Source organism: Oreochromis niloticus, linkage group LG15 (assembly GCF_001858045.2).
Source record: "Oreochromis niloticus isolate F11D_XX linkage group LG15, O_niloticus_UMD_NMBU, whole genome shotgun sequence".
Taxonomy (NCBI): Eukaryota; Metazoa; Chordata; class Actinopteri; order Cichliformes; family Cichlidae; genus Oreochromis; species Oreochromis niloticus.
This window is the reverse complement of record NC_031980.2, coordinates 33850854-33869995: the sequence shown is the minus strand read 5'-3', so window position 1 is coordinate 33869995 and position 19142 is coordinate 33850854. Positions and strand designations below refer to the sequence as shown.

Genomic DNA, 19142 nt, shown 5'->3' with positions numbered 1-19142 from the left:
ATAATATGTCAATAGGTAATATTAATTTTGTCACCTTCTTAGTATTTTAAATGATACACAAATTATGTGGGTCTGCATAAGGACTGGCTGTCCATAATATATAATAGTGTTAATATGGATGTAAGAGTTTGTGATAATGATGTTGCTTATCTATTGTTTTATCAAGCATTACTAGCATTTCGGGCTAATTCAGTTAACCGCCACAGTGTTATCAGATTTAAAGCAACTGGGGGTTTTCCTATGAAGCAGCTATGCACATCAAGTATGCACAAAAAGAAATGGCCTACATTCCAGTCTGCCCTAAATCTTATATTTGTCCCTTTTGCCTTGCTTTCTTTGTCACAGAGGTTATTTGATAAGGAGGAATAAGTTGGGCTCCAGTAATAGCAGGGGGGGCAGCAAATGCTCCAGATTTCCCGAATCGCATCTTTGTCATTTATGACTTTATTATTGTGGAAACTCATTTAACAATAGCAATAAAATCCTGATATATTTTTCAGATGAAACATCTGTGCGTGTGTGGATTTAGTGTCGTTATGACTTCATTGTGTGCTAACAGTCAAGCTACATTTAGTATTATGGAGCAGTAGCAAAGGGGCAAGGTTGGTATGGCAGCCACTTTCTGTCAACCTGACAAAGCAGAATGATAAGAGAAGAGGGAGGAGAGGAGGAGGAGATGGATGATGTCATCCGTGTATTCACCTTTATCCTTATCCTTCATGCTGTGCGCCTGTTTCTCGACTCCAGATCATTCATTATTTTTACTTTTTTTACTATGAAGTCACCCTTCTGTGAGTTTTTTAATGATGCAGTGGGTACCGCTGACCCCTGAAAGTCAACTCATCCTTAATAACCATAAAAAAATGTAATAAAATTCAGCTGACATTTATCAGCAGTTTGTTCTTTTCTTTCTTTTTAGTTACTCCATTCCTCCCTCTCCAGACTCTCTCTATCATCCCATCCAATAACCTTTCTTGACCCTTGCTCCTCTGGCCTTCCTGTTTTTTCAAATTTCCTTTCTACCCCGAGTTAAATCAGGCAAAAAGTCCATGCACTAACACTGTCAGTGATGCTTTTTCCTAGAGATGTTTAGAGAGTGAGAAAGTTCACCTAAGGGTAAAAATTGTAACCCTGTCCAATGTGTTTTAGTGTGTGTGTGCATTTCCAGTCACAGTCCCAGGGCTGGGGAAAACTTCCACAGTGTTTGATCCTGATCTGACCAGTCAGTATGCAGACACAGCACTGCATGCCTCAGCTAGCCCCTACAAACACACAGGATGACACACACTTTAATTGGTGAAGTTGAAGGAAAAAGTGCCATCGCATCATCATTTCATCATCGGATTTTTGTCATGCTTATTGTATAAGAAAACCCTTTTTAAAGCGGAATGGCTTTAACTTGCCCTGTCAATGTGGGTGTCAGCACAGTCTGCATGTTTGGCCCCCGAGCTGGAGAGCTGGCTTTTTGGTAACATCATTTGTCACCTCTGGGCGGCTTTTGCGGATTGTTGTGTGTTTGTGTTTGCTTATGGCTGCTTATGACATTGTCCAACCACTGCAGAAAGTCACAGTCATTGGATGCTGCTGTTTTACACCTTTAGATGAATTGAAGTCCACATTTATCCGTCACTATGTTTGCATTTAACTTTTTAAAAAGAGTTTTTCTAAGGTTAAAGTTTCTCTGGATCAGGTGATCCTGAATCATCCCTTAGTTATGCCACAATAGGCTCTTTCTTCTTCCCCTCTCTTTTTTCACTCTGTATATGTTTATACACATCTCTGCATTCAATCGTTACTTATTGTTAATCTCTGGCTCTCTTCCATAGCATGTCTTATGTCCTGTCTTCCTCCCATCAGCCCCAACCAGTAATAGCAGATGGCTGCTCCTCTCTGAGCCTGGTTAACCCGAGGTTTCTTCCTGTTAAAGGGGAGTTTTTCCTTCTCACTGTCACCAAGTGCTTGCTCAAAGGGGGTGATTTGATTGTTTGGGTTTTCTCTCTATTATTGCAGGGTCTTCACCTTACAATATAAAATGTGTTGGTGTTGTTGTGATGTCTCACTTGCAGCCTTCAGCCTAAAAAAGTGTTTTGGGTTTTTTTTTGTTTGTTTTGTTTTTACTTTTTTATTTAAAAAAAAAGTAAGAGTTAAAAACACCCAGAAGAGCAAAGGGAAAAAATACAATTACATGCAAAATTTATAGCTACTTTCTTTTTTGTGTGTCTATGTCTAGCACATTCATCTATTCTCTCCCTGTACCTCCATCACTCCCCACCTCCAAATACTTCCCCCCCTTTAGTCTTTGCAGTATTACTGCAGTGTGAGTCACGCACACAGCCTCTGTCTCAGTCAGGCATAGAGAGACACAGACTGACGCTCACCAGGGCAACGGTGTTTTTATTTCAACCTACTGCATTATATTCAGAGGTGATGGTGGGTGGAGAATAAGAGGAGGGAGCTGCAAAGGCACGTCCGGACAGAGAAGGGAAGACTAATTCTTTAAAGTTGCCAAAGCTGAGCTGCAGCTCAACCGGACATCATCCTCTGTATGAAAGGATGAACTTTGCTAGTAACACAGAGAGAGAGAGAGTAGGGGAATGACTGGGGTGAATTTGGGTGGGGTGTGTGTGTGTGTTTAAATACAGTAGTAAAGGGCGCTTGCATGTGTGTGCTTTGCTGTAAGATGATAAAAGTGGGCATTACCTCTCCCCAGGAGTTTGATTGGTGGAGATTTTACTCTCTGTCTAACCAGCCTTAAATCATCACATTAGATACAGACAGCATCCATTTCCTCTGTCTTGCTCTCAAACTGGGACAGCAGGGTTTGGAGTAGTTTTGGTTACCTTGCTGCAAAATTTCATTGTGTTTGTTCTTCATAAACACAACCTTACACTCGGGTTAAAATGAGAAAATAAAAGTTAAAACATTCGTGATTTGTGAGTATATTTTTCCAAAAGAGACAGAATGTTGATGAGAGCCTGAGAAGTGATCAAATCCTGATCTCTGTGTTTGCCGTGTTCCCCAACTGACAGCCAAATGTTGAAGTTGGGCTGCTGGCCTGCACTGACTTTGTGAGGTCATAGATTGGGTACAGCTTTTTGTTGTTGTTGTTGTTGTTGTTGTTTTTGTTGATGTCGCTCAGCCTGGAGAGGTGATGTGACTGCAGGGTTTATGATACTTTTATTGAGGTCAAGAATCGTTCCGTTTCAGTGAGCTTAAGGGAAGTAGAATTATCAAAGATTAGAAGCCAAATCAAATTATCATTCAGACAGCTGTGGCACCAATCAAATCAGAAGAATCTTCGAAAGCTACTATTGATCCTTTCATCCTCTTTGCTGTCTTTAATATTTATTTTTCCTCTGGCTGACATTAATATTTACTTTTGAAGGTTTCAGAACAAAGCAGCTGTATCTTCTCACGACTCACTGTGTGGCTTTGAAGTCGAGGGCTCGCAGACCTCTTGAGTGGCACTTACATTTTAGGTCTTTGATGCTTCTCCGTAGCGTGGGAATTAGCTGTTAACTGAGGCAATCCTCTCCTTTTTGGAATCAGCTTACAGTGACACTGGATAGCTGACAGTTTGGTTACAGTAATACATTTTTTTTTCCACTGAGGTAACGTGAGGTAAAAGTGAGCAATTAAAATTTCAGTTAAATGTTTCAGGAGACAATGTGATCTTTTTTCAGGGGAATTTGATGCTTAAGTCTAAAGTTCCATTTGAGGTTTAACACATCGACTGTCAGCTGGTGGAAAATAGTCGTGGTGTAGTGTTTTCATGTATCTTTAAAGACTGAGCCTCCGAGCTGACGTGAGGAAAGTACACGGTAACTCTGAAACCCAAAGCAACCGTAATATATGTGTAATAAGTAACAGCCTGCTGTATACAGTCTTTTTGTACACTCTGATAAAGGTGCGGGTTTGTCATGTCTTTGCTTGTAATACTAATCCCATTACCAACTAATCTGACTAACAGGTATTTCTTTGTTGCTGTTTGTCTTTTCCCTTTGCTGTGCATCTGCAGTCTCCAACAAAGTGGTACATGAAGCTTGTGCCTGTAAGTGAACTAATCAGTGCTGTGCTCTTTCATCTGTGTCCAGAGTGACTGTCTTTCATTGCTCTTTCTTTCCGATCGCCATCGTTTTATCATGTGTGCATCAGTCAGTCACTGTGATATAAACCAGATATTTTCTCTCTTCTCCTGTTTTGATTTACAAGTGCTGTATGCATGTGATTATTGCTATTCTTAATTGAAAGCAGACAAAGTAGGCTGTAAATGACAGTTAATATCTGAGTGTCCATCATTAACCATGTTCTGTACATGAGCCTGAGTTTACAAAAGTCAATATAGCCATTATTTGTGTCTCTAACATACTTCCTTGTATTGCTAACTGGAAGGTTGAACTATAAAATCTTAGGAAATCACTGATTATTATTCACTTTTAGAAATATAGAAGCTCCCACAGTTACTATACACATCAAAGTGATAAGGAAATGGCAATATTTCAATGTTTTTCCATACAGAGCTGTGTGTAATTCCTCAATCCGTGCGAAGATGAAGATGGTCCACATAAACAAGAGCTCATTGTAATATAAGGAGAAAATAATTAAGGTCACGTCATGACATCTGGAATAATAATCAGTGATACTTACTTCAATCATGCAGCTCTCTTCATTCTCGTGCCAGTTCTTTTTCCTTTTCAGTTGCAACAAGGCTCCATAGCTGTTCACTTACTTTAATACATGAGTGAATTCAATGAGGCCTTGCAGCGCTTGTTGCTGCTTTAAAGCTCCATTATACTTCCCTAATTTTGCTGCTGTCATTAGTGAAACAGTAAGAAACAGCAGGAGGAATTTGGCTTAATAGCTGCTGTAGGTGTAGGCTTGATAATTTTGCACAAGCGCCTGGGTTTATAGTACTTTACGTTCTGCAGGCTCGCTACAGGAAGGAGCAGGCCTCGACCCAGCCGGTTCCTTGGATCCCCCCAGTGGACAACCTGCTAAAAGACAGCACAGATGGCTCGGCCCTGGGTGCGCTGCTGCACTTTTACTGTCCTCAGCTGCTGCCACTGGATGGTAAGAAACAAGCATGAGGAGTGGGTGGGTCAGTGGAATTTCCAGTTAAAGGAGGCTTGATAATAAGTAAGTACAACATGACAGTAATGTATCTACCAGCGGTTAATTGCTTATTTGACCAAACAACTAAACCCAAAATGTGTCTTATTGGTACATATTGAGGTGTCAAAACTCATAATTGAGAGTACAGGGGGAGGTCGTCAAATGTTTTCTTTATGAGGGAAAGAGTTAATGGTTTATTCAATAGATCAAACATCAAAATAGACTCAAGATAATCACATTATGTTGCCAAAGAGCCGAGTTAATATCAAGACAAATATGCAAACGCACAGACAACAATGAGGGGAACAAAAATCAATCAGGAAATGTTGTTTACTGTGTTTAAATGAACAGTGTTTCCTGATTGATCTTTTGTTCCTGTGATTGTTTCAGCTTTGATAAATGACTGTGGATGTATGTGGTGCGGGGGTGTGTTTGTGTGTGTTTGGCCAGCTATTACACACACTTCATCAGCAATGTGATGTAATTACCTTACGTCCAACCACCAGTTGATGCCTACTGTGGAGTGTTTTGATTGGTCAGGCAGACGTTCACAAAACTTTACGCTATAAATGCCTCAGCAGTTCCTAAAAAGACACACAGCATTGTTCTGAACGCGCTCCATCACTGATCTTAAACTATTACTGTCAGCACAGTAAAAAGGAAAACACTGACGTCTGCATTGTAACCAGACCGACTTCAATCATCAAATTCGTACTGCGTCACAGTGACACCTGATGGATCTCTCTGCCCTCCTAGATGTTTGCCTGAAGGAGAATATGAGTCTGGCTGATCGACTGTACAACCTGCAGCTAATACAAGACTTCTGCAAAGACAACCTGAACAGCTGCTGCCACTTCAGCCTGGAAGACATGCTCTACGCCTCCTCCACCGTCAAGGTACTACTGTCTAATGAAATACTTGCTTAAGTTAATATATAAGATTGTAAGAATAAATTTTTAGGCACTGCATTCGCGTTCATGGTGGGATCTGTGGCTCGCATTGTTGATGCTGATCTTGATTTGTTGGTTTACTTGTTGCTTGGCTATCTCATGGTTGTCACTGTAAACAGATTCTTCACTCTTAGTCATTACAGTGTTGCAAAAATAGAATTTCAGCTGCTAAAACTTTAGAATGGGACCCAGTAGAAAATGTCTGTTAGCAGAAAATCCAATCCCAGTCTGCAGTGCCGCCTGCTTTATTTAAAACACTAGTGTGCGATGTCAGTCCAAGTCAGAGTTGATGACTTTTTTCCAAAACACTTTAAAATTATTCATAAGTGTTGTGCCGACACAGATTAGAACCCCATGTGGTGTTAGATCCAGGCTAAATGAAACAAGAGAAGTGTGCAGCAGTGTAGGCCAGTGTGGTGAGTCAGCTGTGGAAAAGAAACTTTTAGTCCAAACTATCCGTCTTCACCAGCCACAAGCTCCACTCAGCCTTTTCCTCCAAACAATCTATGCATGCGTTCATTTTTCTGTCCTTTAACTTGCTTTCCATTGTTTTTCTTTTCATCTTCATTTCCTAATTAGCTTCTGTAGTTACTCTTTCTTCTTCTCCAACCATCTTTTTTCTTTTGCTCGTTTATTTCATTTAAATTTTCATTTCGTTTGTGTTGCCGCTGCTCTTAAGGAATTTTACTAATGATGTTTCTCCTCATGTTTGCTGACCTTTCTCAGACAGTATTAGTTTCTCTTGACAGAGACCTTTCTGATTTATAAATCCTTCAGTCCTCTCTCGTCTGTAACACTGTTGTTTCTCTGTGTGTGTGTGGTTTCTTGGTGTATGAATGTGTATTGCAGCTGGAGTGCCATGGAGACAGTCCGCATTTTACATTAAACTCACTCCTTGCCCTGCTTTTCTGCCGTTACCATAAAAACATATATAGGTCACTCGAGACACACAGGAAAGAGCTTATTTTACCCTCTCACTAATGTTCCACTCTCTCTTTGAATCCACAACATTTCAGTGTGTTTACTTGGTCAGCTGGTGTGCATACTGCACATATAAATATACATATGTATATATATATATATGCTGTATATGTATGTATATATGTATATATGTATATATACATATATATATATACATATATATATATATATATATATATATATATATATATATATATATATATGTATATTTCTGTTGCATACCTACTAATTTATCATCAAATTGCCATTATACCCAGTGGTTGCCACAATCGCAGTGCACTTGTGTTTGCTCAGTGGTTTGATCTAACGTTCCCTCTCTCATGCTTGAGTTTGTTTTTACTGTGTCGTTCTCAGTGTGTTTTGCCCGAGAGCTGCACAGGCAGGGGAAAAATAAGTTGATGTGTCTGGATAAGTTTGACTTTCCCTGACTGTCACCTCAGCATGTCCTCAGATGTAGGAGAGCTCTGAGCATACACAGAATACAGGTCACTGAAAGGACAAACCTCAGGGGACTGTCCAAACTGACTAAAACATGTCTAATATCTAAAAGAAAAACATGCTGAAAAAAGCTGTTTTGAAGCTGATATCCAGCAGAATGATGAAGTTTGAAAGTATTGAAAGCATCATTATATACCTAAACTAATGAAATGTATTCATATTTAGAGGAAAGTGCCCTTTAAATGCTTTATTTTGCACAAAATTTCTAAAAAAAAAAAAAAAAAAAAGCAAAAGCAAAAGAGACATATTAATTTCAGCCCAAAGCACATGCATTCTGTTCAACATGGTGTCAAAAAAATAATCACCAAGTTTTGTGAACCAGCCATTAGCAGCATTTTGCTGACAGTGATTTCAGGAGGGGTAGAGCAGTCTCAGCAGGCACAGTAATTGCCTGAGAGAAGCAGTGCGGCAGACACGAGTGCACACAGAACTAGTTAGATTCTGTAACCTTGACCCAGATTGCAGGGAGTCACACCCTCGGTGGTCGTATGTTGTTGCCCGGCATGCTGATGGAGACCTTATTATAGAGACTGAGCCGCCACATTAGAGAGGAGGGGAGGCGCACGAGGTGTTGATGTGGAAAAAAGTGGAAACAGGAGAGAAGCGACAAGAAGGTGTGATAACACAGTTTGAAACAATTAGGAAGGAGAAGACGGGAGGAAACAGAGTAAATGGGACAGCATCTTTTGGGAAAGTGATGACAAGATTGGGCACACGTGTTACAGTAACATACACAACAGACTCACACTTTGCCTCTGTGAAAGTGTCCCTCTGCTAATGCTGCTGCCAGATGTGGTTAGCAGAGATTAGAGCTGGTGGTTTTTCACAGTTAAAACACACTTTTCAATTTATTGACATTAAAAATGGTCATAATTCATATGATATAACACGTGACAATGAAGTACATCAGAATATAGGATTGTAGTAAAGAGAGAACCTGGAAGATGCTACACTTTAGCTTAAATGATGAACTCTAGCTGGTGTGGAAAAGATAATTTAATAGATGTTATCAGTCCTCCTAAGAAATCAGATGCAGAAAATTGGAAAAGAGCATGAAGCGTTACAGTGGGAACATTTATTGCCCACACACCCCCACATTAGTCTGCCTGATATCTTCATGTCAGACACCAGGTCTCTTTCTGGTAAATATGTAGCCCTCTCCAAGATTAAGAGTCTGCACTCTTTCCTCTCAAGGTACACAAAATTTGCATGTATGGTGATGACAGGTTGACTCAACATTATGTTCAGTATACCTTAGTAAGATGCAAAACACTTTCTTCCTTTCTGTAAGGAAACCAAAAGCCATATATCACATACATTACCTAAGACCATTCTTTGCTAATGGACACCAGACCACTAAATCACTCAACCCTCTCCCATTTACTGGCTCTATGTTTAATTAATTCCTCAGACATCATAGTGGCAATATCTGTGGACTCGAGGAAGATAAATGAAATTCACCTGCTCCTTTTGTACCAGGAGGTTCCTCGCAAACATGCTGTGGTTGCCCTGAGGGGGCAGTTAACACCCTTACTATAATTCATAACCTCCCTCTTCAACGTGATTAGTCATTTGTTTGTGATCTGACTGTCAGCTGTGAAGGATGGCACTTTTACTTCTTTGACCAAAAGTGGCACACAGGATTACATATAATAGCCGTAGCTTTAGTAAACACACATTGTACTCTACTATAATTTCTCTTCACTGTCAGGTAAAGAGTGGCAGGGTTACAGGAAGTAATATGATGTTTGATACTAGGCGTCTCTGAGCAATCGCTTCTAAAAATCCAAATGTTTTCTCCTACCGTCCTTCAATAGGCGTCTGGCAGCTGTCTGATAAACTTGGCGATAGATCAAAGGGTGGTTTTTCCAGATTGGAGTGAGTCTGTCTGGCTGGCTGCTGGACGTAGATCCTTTAATCAACCCTCTGGCCCAGTGACTGTTAAGATTAATTCCCTCTGAATGCTCACTGTGTGGCTATAGGCCTCATCGTGCGCTGAGCTGGATAACATCATTTCTAGGGGCTTTGTTGGTATATATTTTCCTGTGCATTTGAATGTTTCACTGGTGTGTGTGTGTGTGTGTGTGTGTGTGTGTGTGTGTGTGTGTGTGGCACATACAGGGGAGGAGGGGGAGGGTGTTTATTCCCATACCCGCAAAGTGGATTAGCTACCCCCACCCCACCACTCTCAGCTCTGATCTTCTAGTCTTCTAGTAATCACCAATCTGACTTCATTCTGAGCGTCACACACTCAAATCTGCAGACAGCCAAATTTGGCAATGCTGCAGACCTGGCAACCCACAAGGCAGTAATGTCATTCACTGGGGAGATAGGTGTGGTGGTGGTGCAGTGGTTGGTTTTAGGGATCAGACTGAGTGTGTGTGTGTGTGTGTGAGTGCTGAGGCTGGGGGTATTAAGCAAAAACACTCACACCTGGTGTGTCAGTAGTAGTCGGGCGAACAGATGGGAGGAGAGAACAAGTAAGCTGGTGGCACCAATCTGGGCAGGGCGGATGACAGGAGATCTTTGTCTCTTTCTCATTCAGTCATTTTTTTCCTGCGTTTTCTTTCTTCTGAGGAGTGCTTCACATGCTGAACACCTAAAAGGTAACCGGCACTATTTGATTTGGAGTCCATTAGTAATTCTTTGCTTTTTAATCCCACAGTCATCAGAAGAATAAAAAAAATTGTAAATGGGAAGTTGATCATCTTTTGCTTTACTGGACTTTAACGACTTTGTTAACCATGTGCTCCACTGCTTCTCACACCAGCAGAGCAGCATTCTGCAGCAGACACACCTTTTCGTCTTCTTCCAGCCCTGCACGCTCGCATGTGAATTAGATGAGAAACAAAACCATGTGAAATGCTGCAGTAACACCTCCCCCCCCCACAGCCAACCAGGGTGCTGGTGTTAATTGCCTCCGTCCTTCCTGGTGTGCTTTTGTGCTTCAGTTGACACGTGCGCTCTGGTGTTTGACTGGTACAGAAAGATGCTGCTCATGACTTGAGTCAGGCTTCTTTAGAGCTGGAGCACGCACCGTTGTCTTTGTCTGGAGACCGTGGACTGAGAGCTGGTAGAGGGTGGGATTCCTCAAGGTCGTGCTTTACTCCACCCATTTGCATTCGTGTGCGTCTGTGAGTGAATAAAGAAAAACTGGACAATCTGGCCTGATAATTCAGCAGAAATTGATTACTGTAAATGAATCTCATCTGTTTGGATTGGAGACATGTTATTTGGTCATTGCTTTGTGTCAAGACAGCGACAGATTGAAAGAATTTAGAAAGAGGGAGCAGAAGAAAGGCAATGTTTCTACAGAATAAGCTTTTTTCCCATTATTATAAGGAAACAAACAACAGTGCTTTGGGAGAATGAAATACTGAGTCAGGGACTTTGTAAGATTGATGTTTTTTTGCAGCGCAGTGCACTCTCCTCCAGCAGTTTCACCTCCTAGTGTATGTTGAGCCGATTCAAACGTGGACATGACCTGGCACAGCAGTGTTAAATCCCTTTGAGCTCTGACACTCAGTCTCATTCAGGTTGGATGCAGGTGACCTTTATTTTGTAAATGAGGTTAATGTCTTAATCGCTTCTCGACTGGCACTGGTACTATTTGCTTTAGCATCATTTACATTACCTGAGCCAACACACAGAAAATATAATTTCCCTGTAAATGACTCTACAGTCGTTTGAACTGTGAGGCATGTTTCTCTTAAAGAGGATATTCTATCAACTGCTCCAGGCTTGGGTAATTAGTCACATATAGACTGGATACAATACAAATTTATGATACCTCAGCTTAACAGAGACACCTGCTGGACAAATCAGACAATGCAGTTGAATGAAGTTCCACGTGCTCTTTTGGACACATCCAGATGTTATTCCCTGTGCTATAGCATTTATGTGTTTTGAATGGTTTTAATCTTGCTCTTGTTTTCCTCCCCAGAATAACTATCTGGTGTTCATGGCAGAGCTGTTTTGGTGGTTTGAGGTGGTCAAACCGTCATTTGTGAAACCAAGAAAGCTCGAGAACGAAGGCACAGGCAAGTGGGAAATTCTAACCCTGCAACTTTATTTGTATAGCACTTTTCAAGGAAACACAAATTGTTTCACACTTTTAAATAAAATTCAGACATTAAAGCGCACATGATCGAACATAGACGCATAATCAACCTTATGGTCAGACGTTCATTCCAACATACGCACTTCCAATAAACACAAATCATTATAACTATGGATGAAGGGAAAGCTAACCTAAAATGTAATGCCATTTCAATGAAATTTAAAGTAGCTATAGTCATGCTAATGTCACGGTTTGTAGTGAAGCAGCAGTAACCAAGTATGGTAATGTTTTTTTCTCTGAATCATACACAAATTAATCAGGTAAGGATCATGCAATATTACATTGTGTCTATTGAAAAACCACAGTCTGATCATTTTTATTTGTCTTATCACGTCAGAGCCCTCATCCTTGTTGAAGAATTTCCCGACAATCCCCATCTCCAAGGCAACTAAGAAGAGTTTTATGGAAAGGCCCCCAAGCCCTGAAAGACCCAGGTATGTTAGCACCAAGTTACAATGACGAGAAATCAGGTGGCAGAAAATTCTCCGTTCCCATCATCATGTTTGTCATTTCCCTCTCTCGTTCTCAAGTTTACCCCTGCGGCCCCAGCCCCGAAACTCAGGTAATTATAATTTTTAGATTTATGAAAATACATACAAACTATATACAAAAGCCTTCTGTTGTCATTTTTACTCATCATATGCATCTTCTAGGAGAGATCAAGAGGTCAACCTCAATGTCCTTTGTTGATGGCAATCTCGGTACCTGGCCAAAAGAGAAGAGGTGAGTGTTATTGTTGCCCTCTTTATGTGTAACCTTTTATAATTTGTTAACCAAATCTGCAAAATTAAATTACAATTTCTTGTTGTTTTTTGTTTTGTTTTGTCTTTTCTGTTAAGATCTGGGCCTTACGGTGTGTCCTTTGACATCCCCTTTGATAAAGAGGAGTCTGCGCCTGCCACTGTTCCCTCCACACGTGGCATGGTCAGGTCTGTCAGCACGGATGACGGTTCTGGTTTCAAGGTCCTCCACATGCCCCGTGGAATGAAGCGTAACCTGTCCTTCCAGCCAGTGAATGGTCAGAGTGTTGGCATTGAAGAGGAAGGCTGCCCAGACAGCCTTGCTGGCATGGGGCCGAGCAAGCAAGGGTACTCCAACGGACACGGAGGAGTCATGGAAACAACTCCCTCCATGGAGGAAGCCCTCCAGATTATCCAAAGCCCAACCAGGCCACCAGTGGAGGGCATCAACAATGGTTTCTTTCTGCATAGTCAGGAACATGGTGCCGGCGTTGGTGCTTTAGATCCAGTGTCAGAGGTGGACTCCAAAGGACCTTTGAGCACCACGGACACCACAGAAGTGGACACTGGCATCAATATCCAAACAGAGGACATGCTGGATGAAGATTCCTCTCTGAAAGACTGCTCTGTGAACATGGAGCTGGACATGGACACGCCAAGCCCCTGCCCGAGCAGTCAAAGCAAATCCCCTTCAGCAGTAAAGATGACTAGCTTTGCTGAGCAGAAGATGAAAAAGCTTAATCCATCAGCACCAGACTCAGGAAGGGGCAGCAGCAGCTCTCTGAAGACCACTCCGGAGGGCTCTGAATTTGGGCTCCCATTATCTGTCTCATGGGCCCCGACCCCTGAGCACAGCCCGGTCCGCCAACAAACCACACTGCCCCCTATTTCACAGCCGTCACTCACACCTGTCCAGCTTCCACCCAATGACCCTGCTCAGGTCATGGCTACAGAGATGGTGCAGCTGCGGATGAGGCTCGAGGAGAAACGGAAAGCTATTGAGGCACAGAAGAAGAAAGTGGAGGCAGCTTTCACAAGGCATCGGCAAAAGATGGGCCACTCTGCATTCCTAAACGTGGTAAAGAGAAAAGGTGACGGTGCAGCAAGTGGAGAAGAAGGAGGAAAAACTGAGGGAGAAGGAAAGTCGGCAAGTACAAGTCCCACCTTTAAATTTGGGAGGAACAAGGCAGACACACCTGACGGGGCAGAGCAAAGCAGCACGGCTTCCTGTTGGCAAAAATCTCCCGGTGCAGGTGAGGAAGGCGGACAAAGCCACGCTCAGCTGACGGAAGTGGATCTCACAGAGTATACCCGTTCAATTGAGAAACTCAACCACTCTTTGGCCTTTCTCCAAACTGAGATGCAGCGCCTGGCTCAGCAGCAAGAAGTAATCATGGCCATGAGGGAGCAAAAACAGCAGCAGGCGTGGGTCATCCCTCCTCCACATACAAACCCCTCGCCACAGAAGCACGGTCGAGCCGGAGCCGTCACTCGATCCTCGGGACCCTCTTCTCCCGCTGACTCCCCTCGTTCCACCCACCGCTCTCCAACCAGCATCAAACGGAAATCTGCGTCCTTTCACTCACGTAATCCTCGCACCGCTCGACCCAGCGAGCTCAAGCTGGCCCCTTACAGTCGCGTCCTAACCGCGCCGCAGTCTGTCGATAGCATCCCAAGGCTACGCCGATTTTCTCCCTGCCAGCCCCTGGCAAGTTCCTTCGTTTACATGGGGGAGAAACCAGCAACCGCCAATTTGGAGACGGTCGCTCCAGTTGCAGATGAAAACAAGGAAACACATTCCCTCCTTTCCCCAGAGCGAGAGCTTGTGGGTATAGCCGGCTCCCCCTGTAGCTCCCCAAAACTGCAGAACAAAAAAGAGCAAAGTGAAGTAGGTACTAATGCCCAAACCCAGGAAACAGAAGCTCCCCACCAATCTAAGACCACTGACACGGAAACAGATTACCAGAAAGTTCAGAAGTCAGATGTAGAGCTCAAACCTACTTTAGAGTCAACATTCCCTGAAGTTCTAGCCCACCCTGTGGTAGAGACCTTCACGGTGATGCCAACAGAGATCCCTTTCCAGTCAGAATTGTCTGGCCAAGCCAAAAGCAGTTTGATTGAGGTTCCTCTGTCAGTGGTGAAACCGCTAGAGGATCCAACTCTGGATGACAGCCTGGAAATGCAGCAGGGGGATGCGGAAGGCCTAGATGATGAACAGAAGCTGTGCCGTGGTTTCTTTTTCAAGGTAGGCTAAATCACAAAAATTAACACACGCACAACCTGAGTGGCATTTGAACGTGTCTCTGAGGGGAAAACAAATTTTAAAAACATACATATTGTAATTGTAATTGGGCAGACATGATTGTTTTCATAGGGAAACAGTTTTTGTTCCTAGCAGAAGATGATAAATAGCACAGGATATATGCTGTTTGAGGACAGTATCATCTTCCCCTTTATAGCTTCTAAGGCTGCTGCTAACTGCTGTCTGGGTTTCAATGTGGGTCACAAAACTGGGGCTGCTGTGAATAATTCAGGCGCAGCTGTACGGGGCTGAAGATGGGTCGGCTAGAAAACGAGGGTGGATACAGAGGGATGAGCAATGAGCGGTCACATGAATTAACCTCTACAGGAATCAGATTTGTAGTTGAGTTGCATTAGAAGTTTGCTGTGCCACCATTAGCAACAGCTGAATTCAAATTCATTTCGTCACATGTGTTTATATTTATAGTCTGAACTCAGATATTACAGCGTTAACCACAGGTACATGAAACAAAGCGTCTGTTGCATAATAAAGTGTTTAGAAAGCCTTCAAAGGAATGTGCTCTTTCTGGCCCTGAGAAAATCCTCTGTTCTGTGGCTTCTGCAAGCCCTTTTGAATGTCTCATTTAATATTACAAAAGCACGTTGACCTTTCCACAATCCAGGTTTAGAGTCATCTCTTCATTATATCAGATTAGATTGAACAAAACAACAATAAAAAGGATTTACTGGGTATCAAAATGACACTCGGTTCTGCCAGCTCTGGATTTGCATCACAATCACAGAAGGTCAACTTTGCTTGAAAAACAGATAAACAGCTAAACGTATAATATTCATAAATTGACACAGCAGCTTGAATTACCTCACACACACATTTTAACCCAGCTGCCTTGTGTTCCTACAGGAGGATGGAAAAGCAGAGGAGAACATGGCGCAGAAGAGGGCTGCACTGCTGGAGAAAAGGATGCGAAGGGAAAAGGAGAGCCAGCAGAGGAAGATGCAGCTGGAAGCTGAGCTGGAGCAGAAGAAAGAGGAAGCTCGGTGTGTCCATCTGAGAAAAAAAAGTTATCTTTTTCCTACTTTTTCTTCATATTTTTTGTCTCCATTTTTTATTATCTTCCATATATTTTCTTCATTCTGTCCATTTATGAAACACAAGATCACAAGATAGTTATAGTAACCTCACAGCTTGCTCAAGCCCATTATATCCCAATATTTGCTTAATATATCTAAGACTTATAGACCTGATTAACGTTCAACATCTTGCCAAATAACTAGTCTCTTTTAATAGCAGTGCAGTACAATATTTACCAATCGATCAGCTAACTGTCTCTTGTATGGTGAATTTAGCATTTCAAAGTATCTTATTGCTAACTCTCCTTCCATCCATCCATGCATCTCTTCAGACTGAAAGCCGAAGAGGAGCGGGTCAGGAAGGAGGAGGACAAGGCCAGGAAGGAGTTCATCAAGCAGGAGTACCTCAGGAGGAAGCAGCTGAAGCTGATGGAGGACATGGACACCGTCATTAAACCTCGACCCGCGGCGGGGGCCAAGCAGAGGCGAGGCCGACCCAAGTCTATCCATCGTGACAGCATGGATTCACCCAAAACCCCCGTGAGGGCTGCCACAGGTAACCATGGAGATGACCCCCTCTCTTAGAGAGGTCAATGCCATCTCATCTCTCACATCAGTATCTTGCTGCTGCAGTGCATTGTGCCACCTTAGACTGTGTTAAGCAACCAGCTGAGCATTGCCTTCTTCCTGATGTTTCCTTAAATGCTGTTTTATATAGTAAAAATATGAAGCTAATATATGGCATTGATATTAATGCAATAATAATAATTAATATCATGAAAAATTATTCTAAAATAACAAATTAAAACCTCACGGTGAAGGAAGCAGTGCAGCATCAGTGTATGCAAGTGTGATATGTGTATATTTTAAAAAAGCATTATATGATCTGATTTTACTGAATATGCGTTTAATTATGCATCATATTAGTCGGTTTTGCATGTATATGTGGTTGTGAGACATTTCAGTCACAGCACTGAGGCTCTAATGCAGTCGCAGGTGGCACAAAACACCGCAGACAGTCCGGCGGTGTTTTCATTCGTGCTGTGGTGTAATCGTGTCATGTTGTGTCGTGCCATGTGTGACTATCTCAAAACCAGGTTCACGCCAGCGTGTTTTTTCAGTCTCCAGCTTGTCCCTCGCTTCCCTCAACCTGGGAGACAGCGACAGCATTCACTCTGAGAAGAGAGCAGCAAGGTGAGATGTTACTGGGTTCTTTTTTCCCCCAAAATGAAACAAAGGTTTAACACTTGGTTTAGATTTTTGTGTTCCATTCAGCAGTAAATAATTTTACTGTTTTAACCTTTTCTACTTGCTGTAAGAGCCTTAAATCCATATATAAATCCAGATATATAGTACAGAGTAAATTCGCACTGACTTCTCAGGCAGAGCACGTGCTGTCCTCTCCGGTGTTACAGTAGGAGTTTTATCCTTCACACCTGCCGTGATGTGCATTTAATTGGACCAGGAGACTAACTCTGACTCTCCGATCTAATGTTTTTCCTGTTTTCTCTCAGTCTTCCCTTTTAACGCTTTCCTTTCATGTTGTTTCAAACGTCAGAAGTTCTAGTTTAGCCTCTAGCGGTCTCCTCTACTTTCTGGGCTCTCCTAAACTGAGAAGGAGAAGGTTAGTTTTTCTGGTTGACGGTGAAATCTTAAAGGCACTTCATGCTGTCCTGAGCCCAATCCTGCACTGAAAACCCTTTAGACCACAATGGGTTTTGTTAGGGATTGAGTAAGCACTTAAAGCAAAAGCAAATGTTTTTTTGTTAAGACGCTCATAACTAACTTCAAAGCAGGTCCGCTATGCTTCCTTCAGTATCACCATCACAAAACAATCACTTTTTTCTTTCCTGCTCACCCTTCTGCTGTGCTGTTCTCACCAATTCTCACACCTGCTTTAGTTATTTACGTCTGATAAAACACCAGGTGATTTATTCAGAACCACTGCTTGACAAACCCAATGCACACCCGAGGTAGAGCATCCATCCTATCAAGTCATAAACACGTTTTTTTTATTCAAGGAAAGCTGAAATGACCTGTTAATATGGTCAGTTTAGTCGCACAAGTTGGCCTAATTGCTCTTACTGTGCATTTGCTTTGCTTATATTTACAAATGCATGGCTCAGATCATGTAATTTGGTGGTGTCCATGTAAAAAGCAGCATTTGATTTAATATTGTGAAGTTAAAATACTCCAAATGCAAAGAGTCTTACAGTGAGAGCAAGTAAATGCCAAATCCTGCACAAAAATGTATCTGACCTTTTTTACTAAGCTTAATGCACCAAACTGTACTCACTGCCTGCGCTTGCAAGCTTTGCTGCTGCCCTGGTTACCGTGACTTTGTCACACAGCTAAAACCCAAACCAAGTCCTTTCTTTTGATGACCAAACTGAACTGAATAGCAGTGCCTGCAGTATGCTGTGCTGAGTGTTCAGGATCAGCACACACCCAGAGAGGTAAACTAACGCTCTATGTGCGTGTGTGTTTTCTAGGCCTGACTCTGCTGATGGTTTCCTGTCCCCCAGTCGCTCCAGCAGCAGGAATGGAGAGAAAGACTGGGAAAATGGATCCACAACCTCTTCTGTTACATCAAATACAGAATACACTGGTAGGTTAACTCAGTATACGTCTTAGTTTGTAGACAAATATTAAAAGTGGCAAATATTCACAACATAGAGTTGTTAAATTATAGTGAGATCTTTGTTCTATCCATTTGAGATTTATTTTTATTTTTTATTTTTTTAGATTGATCTCATTGTCTGAAGCAGGGTTTCCTTTTGTACTGATTGCAGTTCAGAGTAATGATATAAACAGTTGTTTCTGATTCAAATAGCTCACATTCCTCTGTCGGACTAACTGGTAACCCTACCCTTAGCAATCGTCATACATGATTCAGCAGCAGAAAGAGTAAAACCAAGAAAACAAGTCTTTCCTTTGACATCACTGGAGTGGTTGCTATAGCAACAGCCCCATCCTCATCTCCCCGCCTCCGTGTTTCTTTCAGGACCGAGGCTGTACAAGGAGCCCAGCGCCAAATCTAACAAGCACATCATCCAAAATGCTCTGGCACATTGCTGCCTTGCAGGGAAGGTCAACGAGGGGCAAAAGAACAAGATTTTGGAGGTACATGTCCTTCATAACTATACTTACAGTTCCAGTAAAACTGACATGGGACCTTTGACTCTCTTTGAGGTGTATGTATAGTGTGCATTTTCATATAAAGTGGTCTTTAAATACAGAGACACAGTTTTTGTAGATTTGCCTCTGTACACCATCACAGTGGATTTGAAACAATCAAGATGTGATTGAAGTGCAGACCTTTTGAAGACTATCCCATTTCTTTGCCTTGAGTAACTCTTGGCTTGCCTTTGCAGTGTATTTCATTATCCATTTGCACTGTAAGGCACT

General features: G+C 42.2%; 1 protein-coding gene across 4 annotated transcripts in view; it reads left to right on the top strand.

The window, feature by feature from the left end:
- The window catches only part of camsap2a (calmodulin regulated spectrin-associated protein family, member 2a), a 41065-nt gene that overhangs the window by 18982 nt on the left and 2941 nt on the right, over window positions 1-19142 (top strand). The window contains exons 5-17 of one of the 4 annotated variants that reach the window (XM_005453963.4): window positions 4019-4051; window positions 4929-5070; window positions 5869-6008; window positions 11485-11581; window positions 11999-12095; window positions 12192-12223; window positions 12315-12384; window positions 12501-14646; window positions 15565-15701; window positions 16067-16290; window positions 16856-16928; window positions 18227-18342; window positions 18739-18857. In XM_005453963.4, the coding sequence (XP_005454020.1) occupies window positions 4019-4051; window positions 4929-5070; window positions 5869-6008; window positions 11485-11581; window positions 11999-12095; window positions 12192-12223; window positions 12315-12384; window positions 12501-14646; window positions 15565-15701; window positions 16067-16290; window positions 16856-16928; window positions 18227-18342; window positions 18739-18857 (3426 nt within the window). Of the gene's footprint in view, window positions 1-4018; window positions 4052-4928; window positions 5071-5868; window positions 6009-11484; window positions 11582-11998; window positions 12096-12191; window positions 12224-12314; window positions 12385-12500; window positions 14647-15564; window positions 15702-16066; window positions 16291-16831; window positions 16929-18226; window positions 18343-18738; window positions 18858-19142 lie in introns of all 4 variants that reach the window. The other 3 variants (XM_013273685.3, XM_013273686.3, XM_005453964.4) reach the window with 3 other exon arrangements.